At 33.3% G+C, this 17,157-nt stretch overlaps 1 protein-coding gene across 8 annotated transcripts in view; it reads right to left on the bottom strand.

Annotated features, from left to right (window-relative positions):
• Window positions 1-4,080: 4,080 nt before the first annotated feature.
• CPSF6 (cleavage and polyadenylation specific factor 6) overlaps window positions 4,081-17,157 on the bottom strand; it is a 34,428-nt gene continuing 21,351 nt past the window's right edge. For 2 of the 8 annotated variants that reach the window (XM_021090899.2, XM_021090903.2), the window contains 2 exons: window positions 15,437-15,629; window positions 4,081-8,899 (listed from right to left, as the gene is read on the bottom strand). In XM_021090899.2, coding sequence (XP_020946558.1) covers window positions 15,440-15,629 — 190 coding nt within the window. In that variant the 3' untranslated portion in view covers window positions 4,081-8,899; window positions 15,437-15,439. 8 annotated transcript variants of the gene reach the window in all.

The raw sequence follows: 17,157 nt of genomic DNA, 5'->3' as shown, positions 1-17,157 counted from the left end.
TCAAAATAGACTTTAGGGAAGCAGGAACAGAAAGCACGGAGACCTATTAGGAATTACTACAGTGATACAGGAAAAGGATGAAAGCAGTCGAAACAGTAAACAGGTTGTTAAATTCTAGGTATTTTTTGATGGTAGACAAAAGTACTTCCTGATGTACTGGGTATGGGGTGTGAGAAGAGTCAAGATTTCAGTTTTGGGTCTAACCGATGGAAATGAGGATATAGATGGTAACTGCTGGGAGGCCTCTGGGCTGAAGGTGGCAAGGAATGGCTGAGGGTGAAAGAATTCAGCCCTGGCACATTATGTTCGAGATGACTTTTACATATTCAAGTATAGCTGTCCAACAGGCAGTTAAGTCTCTAGTTTGGGAAGAAGGTCTGAACTGGAAACATAAATTTAGAAATTGACAGCATGTTAATACTTAAAACCACGAGACAGGAAAAAAACCAAGGAATGCAGGGAAATGGTCTCCTGGGAGTACACCACAGTTCAAAGGTCAGGGAAGAGAAACAGCAAAGGAACTGAGAGTGTGAGGAATAATAAAAACTTAAAATCTTCATTTATGACTCCATTATTTACATATTATGCTAACTGATTTAACTTCTGATAAGAGGGACTGTTCCACCCTCAATATTCATGAAGCAGGAGAAACAACTGGTAGAAGGTTAACTTCAAGTAGATTACCACCCAAGGTTGAGGAGTTGTGTCATTTATATCCCTCCTCCATTTACTGTCCATCAACATACTCAGATCATTTAGGAAGCCCAGAGCAACATAAATCTGATGACTACCTGTTCATAGGTATGCAGTTTCCTGGTGTGCAGATACACAGAGCATGCTTCTAAGTAATGTGAAATAGAAGAGCTTAAAGTTTACACACTCAAGGCAGAATGGTTGCCAGCAAGTCTGAAACAATTTGAGATGTTTAAAAAGGACTGCAACACATGTTTACAATGGTTATAAGGTGAAAGCCAGTCATCACTAAATTGGGCAAATAACTACTAGCCCCAGTCTCCATCCCCCTGCCCCCTTTTTCTTTTTGCCTTTTCTAAGGCCACTCCCTTGGCATATGATTTCCAGGCTAGGGGTTGAATCAGAGCTGCAGACACCAGTCTACACCAGGGCCACAGCAACGTGGGATCTGAGCCACATCTGTGACCTACACCACAGCTTACAGCAATGCCAGATCCTTAACCCACTGAGCAAGGACAGGGATCGAACCCGCAACCTCACGGTTTCTAGTCAGATTCGTTATCCACTGAGCCGCGATGGGAACTCCTCCAAATCACTTTCTAATAGAGTATATTCTTAGTATAAGTTAGATACTTAGCTGGATTCTAGCATTTGTATTTTCATTAAGGGGTCCCCTCCCCACTGCCCTTGCTTGGGGAAAAATGAAGAAAGAAATAATAATGTTAAATGACTTACCAGTTTTTGGGGGAAGAGGATTAAAATGGAATACATTAATCAAGTTTCTATACTGTACCAGGGTGGGGCCCAATTCCTGAATCAATGACATAACTTTGCACAATGATAAATTAATGTTTCCACCAATGTGCCCACCTATCCTGTATCTAATAGGATAGCTATAGTAATTATGTTGGTAGGACCTATGCAAGTATATTTATGAACTATTTAAAAAATAACAAGACACCACTAAGATGCTATGGCCTGTCCCCTCTAGTTTATTTTACAGAGCAGGTATGCTCAGTATTTGTGAAAAATGAACATTTTAAAGTCATATACTCCTAAATGCTTACAGGCATCAATAAAGCTTTTCATATTTAGCACTTACGGCACTGGGGGCTTATAGTTTGATAATCATTCAGTGCATAAGGTGTGTGGATTGAGTCATTAACCCATTCTAACTTCAACTCACCATTCTGCTATCATGACCCCTGAGAGACTGCTGGCTCACTTATAAAAGGAGAAAACTATCTTACAGGGTAAAAAACATTGAGATAGTAAGTGTAACAGCAATCTTTAAAAATGCTCACGGATGAACCTTGAGCACATCGTGCTAAGTAAAATAAGCTGGACAAATACTACATATCATTCCCATGTGGAATATGAAAAATCACACATATAATAAATCCTGATGGTACCTCCCCACCCCTCCAAAAACGCAATGAGGGCCGAGATGATTCTATTCTACAGCTGAGTTGACAACCATTAAACTGAAAAGTGATCAAGACTCTCTACATTCTCCTCATATTTAGTTTCTTCTCTATTTTAACTGTTACTACAAAGTTATGGCTTTAGCCCACGTCTTCTAACCTCCAAAACCATATAGCTACATGACTACTTTCTACATCTTGGATCTCAAAGGCACTAAATTCAGTGTCTTTATCTCTTTCCAAAGTTTCCCACCTCAAGCAATAACATACCATTACACAGGGTCTAAACAGCATCCTTCTCACCTTCTTGTTTCCAAGCTTCCACTAAGTACATCAATTCTCACTAAATCAGCTTTTCTTTGCCACTATTATTCTCCTGTTCTTTTCAAAGAGTCTTGCAATAGCTTCACTGGTTATCCTTATCTATATTCTTTATTCAATTCAATGTACAGCCAAGAAGCTACATATATTTTGATGATTTCACATCATGCCAGGAACAATCTTTAATGTGATTTACAAGCCCTGCAGTGTTGGCCCTTGCCTGTTTCTTGAACTCCATACATAGGCCATGTTCCACACTCCCTGCTTCAGTCAAACTGGTATTCTTCCCAATATATTTTCTCCTGCAAAATGGCCTTTGGTGCAATACTCCCTTGACTAGAAAGTATTTCCCTCCCCTTTTGACTAAGTATTACCCCTTGTTCACGTCTCCATGTAACGAGGAAGTAAACTATTTTCTATCCTAAGTTGTAGAATTTTTTCTTTTTTTTTTGGTCTTTTTAGGGCCACACTCTTGGCATATGGAGGTTCCCAGGCTAGGGGTCTAATCGGAGCTATAGCTGCCAGCCTATGCCAGAGCCACAGCAACTCGGGATCTGCACCACATTGTGACCTACACCACAGCTCACGGCAACAATAGATCCTTAACCCAATGAGCAAGATCAGGGATTGAACCCTCAACCTCATAGTTCCTCATCGGATCTGTTAACCACTGAGCCACGACTGGAACTAAGTTGTAGATTTTTTCAAAGGTGACACTGACAACAGCAAATGATTGGAAATGACTTAATATGAAAATCCAAGAACTCCGTTAGTGAAACAATAACACCCAAACCCAATTGTAATGGGGTCATATAAAGGGATCCCAGTAATGGTTATTTACTTCTTAACTGGTTATGTCAACTGCTTAGAACTGTTACCTTCAATAAACATTGAAGAATAAAGGTGAGAAATCTGGGGCCTGATTTAAATAATACCTGGCACACAAATCCTTACTGAAATCACAATTTCTAACTGTTTAAAAAGTACTCTAGGAGTTCCTGCTGTGGCTCAGTGGGTTAAGAACCCAACTAGCATCCATGAGAATTCAGGTTTGGATGGATCCCTGGCCTCATTCAGTAGGTTAAAGGATCCCACTTTAAGCATTGCCATGGGCTGCAGAGTAGGTCGCAGATGCAGCTCTGATCTGCTGTTGCTGTGGTGTAGGCCTGCAGCTGCAGCTCCGATTCAACCCTTAGCCTGGGAACTTCCATATGCCCTCTTCCATAGGGCAGATGGGGGGTCCTAAAAATAAACAAATAAATAAAAAGTACTCTATATTACTTCCAGGCTAACTGATGAGTATTTTTGCTGCAATCTAGAAACATTTTTACTTGATTAAGCTCTAGTAGGTTAATAATCCCCTAAAATTAAAAGTTTTCTGAAATCTTAGATTTAAAAATAAAATGGTCTAGAAATTTTTTAGGGTTCTAAATTCTAATTTTAGTCAGATATAAACTGCTTTAAAGACCATCAAAATGCCAATACAAGAGAAAATAACCACTATCTAGGAGGCTGGCCTAAAGATACAAACAGTCCAATTTCTATTATCCTGCATATTGCCATTAGATATGACTTATTCACACTATATACAATGGTTAACAAATTATAAATCAAACAAAAAAAAAAAAGACAAACTTCAAAGTATTATAAAAACTGTTTTATTTTCGATACAAGATAAATACCATGCTTGTTACTAGTGCAGTTTAAAGGCCAACAATGGCCATATAGCAAACTGCTGAACAGTCACCTAAATGCTAAAGAAAGAAAAGACAGAAAGTAAACATTAAACACAAAATTGCAATTACAAACATTTCAATAAAATGGAATGAGCTTTTAAATAGAAGCTAATATGAAAGTCTAGTTCTCACAGACACCAAACAGATGTTTATTTGATCAATCTTACCTTTTGCACAGATATCTTATTGTGAAGTCACCATAGAGTCAATAGCTAAAATTTTGACTTTCTTTGGCCTCCTGGTATTTAGACAAATTATTTACAAACCGTGGTTCAGTAATTTATGTATACTGGTAATACGATACAATTTTTTGTTAAGGGCTTTCCATTAAAAATTGTAAAACAACTTTGTAAGGCTGTACAAGGCTGTAAACTACTTTGCTAATATACCATGGAATGAAGAGGAAGAAGGAATAAGAATAGACCTTTTTTTAAGGCTAAAGTCATTAATGCTATAGATGCATTCCTTAGAATACATTATGATTTACCCCAAAGGATCCTTTCCCATTAAATACCACCTGAGTACTACAATTTTCAAAGTAAAAAAATAAACATGAATTCACCGTTTTAAAATAATTTAACTTACAGAAATGCTGAGAAGTGTTACGCAGTAACAATGCGACAAAAAGAACACATCTTCAAAATGAAATGTTTTTACTAAATGCAGGGTCTATCCAATTATGAAATTAATGTAAAACATTTACACTCATGGCGGAGTTTCAGGATACTCCCACATGAAAAACTCTTGGTAGTATTTACTATCCACAGATACCATTTCAAGACTTGTGTGACTTCAATTAAACTCTACCTAATATTTTTAAAGACTCCCATTACAGTATGTTAATATAGCAGGAAGCCTTTAAAACATTAAAATCTATCCATGCCTAACCAAGTGTTTATATGTCCCATACAAAAAAACCATAGTAGCTACATATTCAGTGAATGCCAACAACCTGAAATTTTAAAGAAGTTGGTTAAAACAAACCTAAATCAACCTGAACAGCATACAACTGCCTGAATATTGAATATTCATAAAAATTCACATTGCTTCTTTCTGGTACCAAGAAAGAAGAGTATAAGAACTTCCTCCCAGAAGCCTAGACATTTTAAAACATTTTCTATTTCAACTTAACAATAAAATACTTTACTCATGAATCTTTTGAGTTCTCTAAATCAAAAATCTCACATTACAAACACAGGGAATGCTATATGTAAGGCCACATCTTAATAAATTCATAATTTTTGGTTGAATATTTATTAAAAAACTAGTCTAAGGCTTCTAAGAGTAAAGTTGCTAAAAAAATAAATACACCAGTGTTTAAACTGAAGGTTAAATGTAAAAAACAACACACACATACTCTATGAACCAAAAAATTGAATGCTTTGCTACAAAAATCCCACTTAATATATTTTAGCACAAAAATGTCTAATATGTACAATGAATAAGTGTGCACTTACAACTATGGGAAACATTTACAGATGGTTATGGGATGCAAATGAGCTTAATGAATAAATTCAAAAGGCAGTTATCCGTAAAACAGCTAGAACCTCAATACTATATTCTTAGGAAAGAGAACATAAAACTTCCTCTTAAAATAACAAGCTGGAGCTTAAAACACAAAAATGAAGCCATCTTATAAGATACAGAAAGTGCAATGATCATTCAGGTATAAAAAAACCAAAATGTCGACAGCACTCCAACAGAAAGTCTTGTAGTAGCATCTCATTGTATAAAACTGCATGTATTTAGGTTATTGGCACATTTAAATACATAAGGGAAAGAAACTCTTTGCCCTTCCAACAATTTTCCCCTTTCACTATAAAATGTTATATAACATTCATTAAAACCTCCATGTTTATTTTAAGAACTGACCTTAAAACTAGTAGAAAACAAAGCAACATTCTCCACAGGAGATTTAACTGAAAATACCTTAAGCTACAATCCATAAGTTTTTTGTGAACTCCAAATTGTAGTTAACTGCTTAAGAATATTCTAGGTAAGTGTGCTAAACTATGATCATGAGCTCTTGCAACTTACTCCAAACCTTGCTTACGAAAATTGACAAAATAAACACTTACAAATTTACTCCAGAATATCCTTTCCATAACTTACGTCCTTTAACTAAAAGAAGCACATTCAATTCAAAGTATTGCTTCAGAAGCAATACCATTCAAATGGTGTATCGCTCATTCCTAACTTTATTAGCTGAAAGGAATGTGTTGACTGCACAGCACTACTAAGTGCTATGGTTTAAAAGTTAAACTTGAGTTTGTTTTCTTATTCACTACAATTATTTTTAAGGAGAAATGAAAAGATCTCTGGGACTTTTTTTTTGGTGTCTATGTAAAAATTTTTCTCTTTGGATTATTTTTAAACATTAAAAAAAAGAAGTTCTCAAATAACATCAGCCCATTTTAAAAAAGGGGGACATGAAGAATAAAACAAGGCTTACACTTTCACCTTTTACTGCTAAACATTCATATATCAAGTAGAGAAAGACTCTGCAAAATTAACTGGTCAAAAAAAAAAAAGTTATTTCCTTCTGACAACACTTAAATAATGGACTAACAGCAAACAATTCTAGTACGCTCACATTGTCTGAAATAAAAGTCACGTAATAAAATCAGCCAAGTAGAAGAGTGATTTAGAATGAGCAATTAAAGGGTTCCACTGATAAAAAAGGAAAAGGTAAATGAAGGATTTAATTAGTACAAAATTTCCAGTTTTCATTTCAAGTTCAAGCACAGTTAAGATTTTTATGATTCCATTTTTAAATTGTTCAGAGGAAAAATTTCATCCTAACGGACAGTTACTTACCTTTTAAGATTACTACAAACTAAATTCCCTTGTAATATATTTATGTCCATACTTATTATGGCATTGTAATTTTAAAAAAGCTAAGAAATAACAAAAACTAACACCTATATACAAAGCAAGAAAATAGATTTTTGATACAATTCTCAAATAATGTTAAAAGGGCAACTGCACTTTCAACAAGATAGAACACTTAATAAATGATTTCTGAGAGCAAACAGCTCTGATATACACCAATGATCCCATGCACAAATACTCTAATCACAAAATGTTTTAAAATAAAACTGGCGATAATATGAATAAATTGAAACAGCTAATTTTGTAAGAACCAGTATGATAATGGACAACATGAAAAGAACTGAAGGTCTCTGGAGGGCTTCTATGGTTGCACGTTACATAATATTTAGGGTGCCTAAATACCAAGCATTGTCCTAAAATCTGATTATACTTAAAAAAAAAAAAAAAAATCAGTGAGTATTATCAGATCTCCCAAAGACTATCGAAAACATTAAAAACAAATTAACTTGCTTAAAGATTTTAACTCAAATTTCTGAAGTAGTGATTGAGAATGACCTTTTTATAAAAATGTCAAATCAAGTTGACATTCTGCCTATGTTAATATTTAACTAAGAACACATGCTAGCCAGGTACTTTTAATGTGGACTTATATGCAAGGCAGGTTTGAAAAACATATTAACTAGTAATTTTAGCATGAAGTAAAAGGTTGCAGGAATACACAGAATTCCTGAAACGGTAGAGATAGGTACACTTACAATCTCCCGTTACACATACAGGAATACAACCCAATGTAAAACATCACACCCTTCAAAAATCTATTTCCTGTAATTGGAAAATAAAACTAAGGCTTTCTTTACTCACATTTGTCTGCTGCACGGCTGGCTATATTTACATTGCCCATGGCTTCAAAAATAAACCATAAGCACTACCAATATAAAACAGCAAATAACTGCCGCATCAACTCAGAATTGTCAAAATATTTCTTCAATGCTAGCAGTTTACAATTAAGGGTTTCAGTACATTTCTGTTGTAATTAAGCTGCAATACTGTAGCAACTCATGTATGGGTTTTGACTAAAATGTTAAAACCACAAAATTTTTTTTTGACCCTTAACACATTGACTGGATTGTTATGTTGTGAAATTTCAGTTTTTACAAGTTTACATACCATTCAGCAAAGTCACAAGCTTAACTAGATAAAAACAGCTAGAAAAGCAGAATATAGAAATATTAAATACCCATGTAATCACCTATTCTAATATCAAAATCAAGGGCAAGAGACACTTAATTAGTATGTTTAATTCACTGAACGCAAGATTAGATTGATGCATATCCAAAAACTCTATTGCAATGTTTTTTTAAAGGACAGTATAAATGTCATAGTAACATTATCTTTAGATATTGCTGAACACAAGACTTTCCCTGAGGTGTAAACATCAAATAACTTGAACAGCTTTACACATCAGCCCCATTAAACAGTTTATTACAACACTACATCTATTGTAATCAAAGTGGTGCTGTTTACAGACATTATCATATGAACATTTTTAACAAGAACAAACTACTATAAAACAAGCATTTACTTGACGTTTTTTTTTTCCAATTGCTTGCACATTATAATGGCCAAATGTATATAACCAGTAATAAAGTTGCAAAAGCTATAACTTTTTAAATCACACAGGTTTCCTTCAAATAAAACAGTTAAGCATAAAAAATAAAAGTAGAGCTACTGGTTACCATTTATGCAGATTTGCTTTATTCAGATCTATTCCTGTTCATTTTATCCATGAATCCTTACAGGTTCAGTTCAATCACAAGAAGCAAACTGCTGGACAAGCGTCACTTTTCCCCCATGAAGACTGTTTTGTCTTGGAAGGTGTTCCTCTTCCTTCAGCTGTAATGTGTCAAAATTTATGATGTAGATTTTGCTATTCCCCATAATACACAGAAAAATGCTGGCTTAACTATACATACACAAGTCGTGCATCTACTTCACTGTTACGTATTCTAACACAAAATTAAGAATTCACTGAAACAGTAGCTGCCTTTGTGGTGGAGAAATGTTCCCAAATTTATGTGATAATTAAAACTGACACATTCTGATTTCATTCTTCTTAAACATTATTGCCTTATAAATTTAATGACTGAAACAGAAATGAACATGTAGCAGCTACTGTTTCTGTGAAGATGGAAACATAAGTCATTTCCTAAAGTATGCATACTACAAAAATAAAAAGAAAAATGCCTGGATGATTTTAATGTAAATATTTTTCATTCACCCACACAAATTCTATATAACTCATTAACAAATGTGAACTGAATATAAATGCAATCAATTATTTTACAGACTAGTTTTTATTTGACAGCATACAGGAACTTCTGCAAACGTTATAAATCAAACAATCCTCTATGTTACAAAATTTATAAATATAAGCTCAGTATGCACATTTAAATATGACATCCACGTACAAATCTTTAGACATATACAAATTTAAAACATTTACTTTGCTTTCACTCTATTCCACCCATGTTGAAATATCTAATGTAGTATTATAAACTAACCCAAAACAAGCTATATGGGAATCTACAATAAATTTCATTGAAACCTCACATTGAAAAAAAAATCCTCAATAAATTAGATGAACTAAAATTTCAAGAATACATAAATATGCAAATGTCAGGTAGAGGTTCACAAAAGAAACATTCAATTAATGTAGATCTAAGTGACCACTGAAACATCAGATATTTAAAATATAAATTCCAAGAGAGTGTTTCAACAATAAGATGATGTTAGAGGCAAAAGGGAACAATGTTTAGTGAGTCGTCCAAAAAACCGACTGAAAAATACTTTTGCTCTATTATTAAGAGTAATTAATATTCTGTTGCAACTATAAATTTTCTTTTATGTCCTTTCCTCCTCAGTTAGGCTATAAGCATCTTAAGAGCATCAGTACACATATGCATTCACATTGCCTAGCCGTAAAATATTAAATTTTACAACTGCAAAAAGAAAAAGCATATGTTATAATCCTGGACTTTCTCTTTTAAATAGTTTTTATTTGCCCATATTTTTCAAATAGATACTTAAGCCATTTCTAATGCTACCTTTTACTGAACTTTATCTTATGCTGATGAAGCTTTTGGTGGAATTATTTCACGGAAAAAAAATCTAGAAAGGCAGCCTTCATGTATTTTATCTTTACTACTTGCAATATACTTTTACAAACTGGTATTGAAGTATTAAAGAAAGACAACAGCCTATGTTCTAATGTGAAAAAATGAATTAATGGGAAATCTGTAAATCTTAAAAAAAACGCTATCTCCCTAATTAATTTGTTGTGCTGGAAGGGATGAATTATTTTAAGTCACAGTGAGCAAAACAAAAACAAGCCTTCCAAAAAAACATATGGCAAACACTACAATTTTATATCATTTGTATCACTTCAATGGAGAATTTTACTCCTTTTTATGTAGAGAATCCATTTGTGAAATTACAACATGTATCTTTAGGATAAATTACTTATCTTTTGCTTTATAAATAGATTTTTACTAGTAATAAGTCTCCAATTTTCACCATACAGACATGAAATCTGGGGGTAATCTGACAGTTTTTATTTCTATTTCTAAACACTTTACATTTATCCATTTGGAAATACAAATTTTACAATCTCAAAAAAAGCAAATTTGAAGGCAATACAACCCATTTCCAATAATCCAATTCCATAATATAGTCTCAAATTTCTAAGTAGAAATCTACATAAACAAAGGTATCGAAAAGAAGCTTAAAAGTGACAAATACATTCAATGTTCATGTTTTCAGAATACCATGTGGTCAAAACTATGTCAATGCTACACAATTTCTTGCTTTAGCTATCAGTTATAAAAGGAAGCTCTATATAAACAGTTATTAAGGAAAAACTAAGACAAATGGAATCTATGGCTCTTTAATGAAGTCTGTAAGTGAGCACTAAATTAAAATTTCAATACAGAGAAGCACCTGCATTCTGAGATAATGTGAGATTACGTCAATACTAACAACTCATGTTATGAGTGTTTCTGTTAGAAACTTATCTAAGCAAATCTACTGGTATTAGTTAATTCATCTTTCAAGTAAAAGATTCAAATATATATTTTAGATATGGATCTTTTATAAGGTTTTCACATTAATATACTGAATTAAAAGGATTCTAATAAAATTTCAGAGGCATACTCAGTAAAATAAAATTCACTTTTAGCTGAAAATTTCTTTGTAATGAGAGGAATGGAGATGAAGTGGGCAAAAAGACACAGAAGTATCTAAATACAAGTTAACTCTTTAAAATCAAAATCTCTTCTTGCACTGGCTAGAACATATTACACAAAATTCTGTTCATTGTATATGTTTACAAAAAATTCCCTTACTATCAAAACATTTCATACTTTCATCTTTCCACTTCTGGAGATAATACTTACCTCATTTTAACTAAAGCATTTCATTACACTATAAAATATATACACAATTGCTATTCTAGGCAGTTCACTAAATAGTAGAAATAAACTTCATCACAGTTAAAAGAATACTCAGTTTTGCCCCCAAAATTTCACAAAATGGACATTTCAAACTCAGCTGCGGAGTTCACGGTGAGAGTTAAAGCTACCACCAAGGCAAATTAGTAAGTCTGGATATCATATATGACACCCCTGCCACTTTTTTTGTTATTAGGTTTCCTTTAAACAATGCTAACTATTCAATCAAACCATTATTTATTCAAAACAATCTAATTTACAAACTAAAACAATGGTAGTAAATTTCACACTGGGATGAAGGTGAGAGATCAAGATGACTCACACTGGCACTGAATTTTTTTTTTTTTTAAACAGGGAACATTAATCATTTGTAAACAAAACCATATTCTTAAACCACAGTGAGCAAAACACACACTATACATCCACTCAAGGGATCACTTCTTACTCTCTTCTCATTTCAATTAAGATAAATGTGTGGTCAGATAGGTCTTGCAAATAATACAAAAACAAGGAAAACTGGAGCGAAAGAAGTCAGAGTTGGCACATCCAGATGAAGCAGTTAAGATATATGGGAAAACACAGAGCTGGACAATATTAGTCACATCTCAGATGACCTAAGAGTTGCAGAAGGAGCTTTTAAATCTTATTACTGCTAGGATCATTCATTAGATAATTAGAAGAGTTTAATTTTCACGTAAGATTCAATATAACACTAACTCTTAAAGAGATAAAACATCTTAATATATTAGAAAGAACTTTTGGCTCCCCCCCACCCTGCCAAATTAATGCAAAGCTATAAATTGCAAAGGAAAGGAGTTATTTATTTAACCTATACCCCATACATGATGCTTAAAAATCTAATCAAATAAATGGATAATGATTTGAGAATGTGTAAAAACCGTGGATATCAGGGAGAAGCAAAGCATGAATCAAGAATATCTAAAGAAGTAAACTTGTTTCATCACTCTTCAGTATATAAAGGAAAGCTGCACTGGTAACAGAAATTTGCTGAGTATTGTTGCTCCAAAAAAGTAGTAAGAGGAACACAACTTGAAATAACATAACTACAAAAATAAAAGTATTTCTATAAAAAGTATATGATCTTAAAACACCCAACTACTTTTGTTTTGCTCAGAGTGGTCTGAGAATAGAAGCAGAAATTACAGAATATGAAGCACAATGTAGTTAACATGCTGAAATTTACAATATTGATATTCCCATTAAAATATTATCTATTTGAACTTAGATATTAAATGCTTTTAGAAAAACTAATACATCTTTAAAATGAGAGAATGCAATTAACATTACCAACAGTTCAAACACAAAAAAATTAAGATGGACAGACATCAACAGCTCGCTGACATCATTAAGTTTCCAGTTAAATTAAGAACTTGCCCTTTTAGCCATTCATCATCACTTTAATAAGAGATTACATAATTCTTTTATTTGTATACAGACTTACTGCTGACATTCACTTTAGCTTCCAAGTTATTTTTACTCCATTTAGTCCATTTAATATTTACACGAATGCTCAAAAGGACTCATATTTTAAAACTTCTAAAAAAGGTCAATAGACCTTATTATGATGATCAAATTATGCAGATAGTTTTTTAAATTTGTTTCAAAAAGTTTTTCACTTGAATATATTTAATCCCAGTCTCCACCCATTTATTCACATCTACATCCGCAATAAATACTGTTTGGTATAGCAACGATACAATATTTCTGGATAACAGAATTTTTTGCACTGAAATGCTTATGTAAAATTTTGCTTGGATGAAGGCACATAACAGTATTACAACTCAATTCTGATTAATGTACAAACAAAACATGGGAATTTTGGTATGGTACACATCAGTGATTAAGAAAAAATGTCAACAATAGTTTGCAAGCTAGGAATTCATAGTTAATGTCTGAATGTAATGAAACCATGATATAGTTAGGTGTACCCATTACTGTAATGTAATGTGAGTTGATCTCAAGTATTTAAAATTAACAACGGACTTTTCAGAAGGAGTTTATTTGGCTGACTAGGCTAGTTCAACTAAAACCAGTAAGAAAACTTGTTAATTAATTTTGGGTATAAACTGGTTCAGAAGTCCCTTGATGGGCACATTCAATCTTGGAGATGACTGAAAATGTACACAGGTTCCATTATCAGGCCTTCAGAAAACTAGAAGCTTGTTGATAACTAACAAAGTCTAAATAAAAATATAACTTGAAGGATCTATACCTTATGTGAAATTAAATGGATGATATACATAATAAATATTTTAATAATTTGGCCACAATTCACCTTAAGCAACTGATGGACACGGAGAATTTTTTCAAAAGACGGGATTAGATCTATTCAACTTGGGGTAGGGGGTAGTGGCTACATCTTTAAAATTCAGTGTTTGGTTTTAAATGATACAACATCCAATTTTTACATCCAAAAGCAGTATTGATTTCAATAAGCTTCTTTCGAAAGTTAAAAAAAAAAAAGTTTAGTCTCATGTTAAAATAATGTTTAGAGAATTATTTATATTAAGTTCTATAATACAGTACATGGAGGACCATTTTAAAATTAAAAATTCTGATAAATATTCAAGGTGCATATTCAGAATGCAAGAAAAAGTATTAAAACCTGACTTTTCACTTCAAAAAGCCCTTAAAACTGTAAATAATATAACTGCTTATTTGCATACTATAAAAATAAGACTTACAGGCTTGTCTTCTAAGTAATATTATTTCAAAAGGATCTCATTTTTAGTAAATATATCTACTTCATTTGAAGAAAACCACTATTCTGCCACAGAATTACATACAAGTCTTTGATTTTGCCCGTAACAATTTAAATACTAACAGTTACCAATACCTGAATTTTCAGTATTTCCCAATTTTATTTATGGAAAATAATTATGTAAAGAGTAGTTACCTATAAGGGGTTTGTTTTAGCCTAATTATAATTTGGATATGCCATCAACATGTAAAGGAAAAAAAAAAATCTGTTTACAGAATAATTTTTGTGTCACATGCACAAGCCTTATAAGTGCCCTCTTCCCCACTTTTCACATGAATAAATGCTGTTCACAAATATAAAATAAAAATAAAATTACACGTGAAAATGAAGTATAAACAGACAACTCTTCCCGCTTTATGAAAAATGTACACAATAGTTTTGAAATACAGAAAAAAGACAATGATTATGGTTTATGAATGAAACATCAAAGAAAATTATTTCAAAGTTATGCTAACCTGAAATATATGATTTGATACAATGAAAAATTTTCTACATGGAATACCTTGAATCCATTGTAACTGAGTAACTTTCATACCTTCTTTGCAAATTAAAGCTTTTTCTTTTAAAAACAAAACCCAGATGGCAGGAAAAGTGTCTTTTCTTTAAAAAAAGTTTCTTAAGTAGCAAAGCTCTCTTAATGCTGAGAAGCCACTTCTTATAAACTATTATAGTGCTAGATTTCCTTTAAATTTTTTAGGGATCAAGTTAGTTCAAGGAGAGACACTTTAAATTTACTTCTAAGGTCCAAGCATAAATATACAGTATGAATTAACTCCCTGTATTTTATATTTTAAATCACATGCAAACTATGTATGTGATGAAGAGAATTTCAATTTTTAGATTTTAGAAGTACACAATGAGTCCTCTTGATTATTTTCTTGCTTTATTATGACCATTAATAATCTGAAACCTAAAAACTGTTAACTCAAGCAAGCAACAAAATATTCAAGGATAAGAGGTCAAAATGTTTACCTGCTATTTACTCACCTGTCATTTATCTCAGATGTTTCCAGAAGATTACATTCAGAACAAGTAGTTGGATCATATAAAATGTGGGTATATACTGTATAAACAATAGCCTCGGAGTTATAATTACTGTTAATAATACATTTGCTAAATACAACAGAAGCAAGGAATACCCACCTTCTAACGATGACGATACTCGCGTTCTCGGTCACGCTCTCGATCTCGGTCCCGATCCCGGTCCCGGTGTCTCTCTCGTTCTCTGCTTCTCTCTCTATAATAATCATCATGACGATCTCTACTACGGGATTTATGACGTCGACTCTTTTCTCGTGATCTACTATGGTCCCTCTCTCTTGATCGTTCACGTCTTCTAAAAGAAATTACTGGATTAATGCTCTCCATAATTAAATAGCTTAGTAAGATATTAATGATTTACCAACTCACCTATAAGCATGAATCAGAAATCCCCTTTCAGGAGTTCCTGTTGTGGCTCAGCGGAAATGAACCTGACTAGCATCCATGAGGATGTAGGTGGATCCCTGGCCTCGATCACTGGGTTAAGGATACGGCATTGCCTTGAGCTATGGAGTAGACAGCAGACTCAGCTTGGATCCTGCATTGCTGTGGCTGTGGCCGGTAGGTGCAGCTCTGATTTGATCTCTAGCGTGGGAATTTCCATATGCCAGAGGTGTGGCCCCTTAAAAAGAAAAGAAAAAGAAAAACCACAAATCCCCTTAAAAAAACATTCATCCCCAAGCTGGAAACCAGGAGGCAATACATGATATAATCTGCTACATCTATTATAATTAGTAGCCTAAAAAAGACACTCAGTATTTACTAAAGGAAGAGCAGAAAGATAAAGGAGAGAAAATTTCAAAGGACTTGTGTTTCAAGCTGAAGAACATATAGAAAGTAGTTTTTTAGATATAATATTCATGAAATCACACAATATACAATGGGACTTAAAAATACATAAAACTAGGAGTTCCCGTCGTGGCGCAGCGGCTAACGAATCCGACTAGGAACCATGAAATTGCGGGTTCAACCCCTGGCCTTGCTCAGTGGGTTAAGGATCTGGCATTGCCGTGAGCTGTGGTGTAAGGTTGCAGACGCAGCTCGGATTCCATGTTGCTGTGGCTGTAGCATAGGCCAGCGGCTACAGCTCCGATTCGACTCCTAGCCTGGGAACCTCCATATGCCTCGGGAGCAGCCCTAGAAAAGGCAAAAAGACCAAAAAAAATAAATAAATAAATAAATAAATAATAAAATAAAATAAATATAAAACTACTACCCATTAACATAGCTCACCTAAATCTGTATGTAAGTATCAAATTTCTACTTATAAGTAAGCAAAATATGCTTCATTCAGAGTGCTACTCCACCCAGAAACTTTCTAATCAAATGCATACTTATTTATATGTGCTTAGGGGCTAGGGGTAGGAGTACTGATGCTGAGAAGCATGGTGGGAAGCAGAGCAGAAACTTAGTAAACATGACCACTAGAAAAGATTGGGGCACTACTCAAAATGTTTAATAAAGAGAAATGTTTCATGAACTGTCTTTAGAAATAAGACAGGTTCTTTAACCAAAGTATATACCTTAGAAATCCTACTATTCTAAATTCTGAAATTCGAAATAAGGAAATAACTGCCTATTAGTTTAATCTCCACTGTGTATTTCTACACCAGACAGCTTGACTTAGCAAAGATATAGTATAATAAGGTTGTGATCTAGGTAGAAGTGATTACTTTAGACATAAAAAGTTAAAAGATAACAGTCTTTAGCTATGACAAATTTGTTCAAAAGGTAATAAAGTTAGTGACCATGACAAAGATAAATTCCTTTTTCTAACTTAAGAAGACCAGCATCAGAAAAAGTATACTAAAGACAGATTTAAG

This window comes from Sus scrofa, chromosome 5 (assembly GCF_054392235.1).
Source record: "Sus scrofa isolate SSC_HxYL_T2T_F1_AM1 chromosome 5, Sscrofa_HxYL_maternal_Yorkshire_Landrace_v2.0, whole genome shotgun sequence".
NCBI lineage: Eukaryota > Metazoa > Chordata > Mammalia > Artiodactyla > Suidae > Sus > Sus scrofa.
The sequence above is the reverse complement of the archived record's forward strand: the minus strand, read 5'-3'. Positions and strand labels throughout refer to the sequence as shown.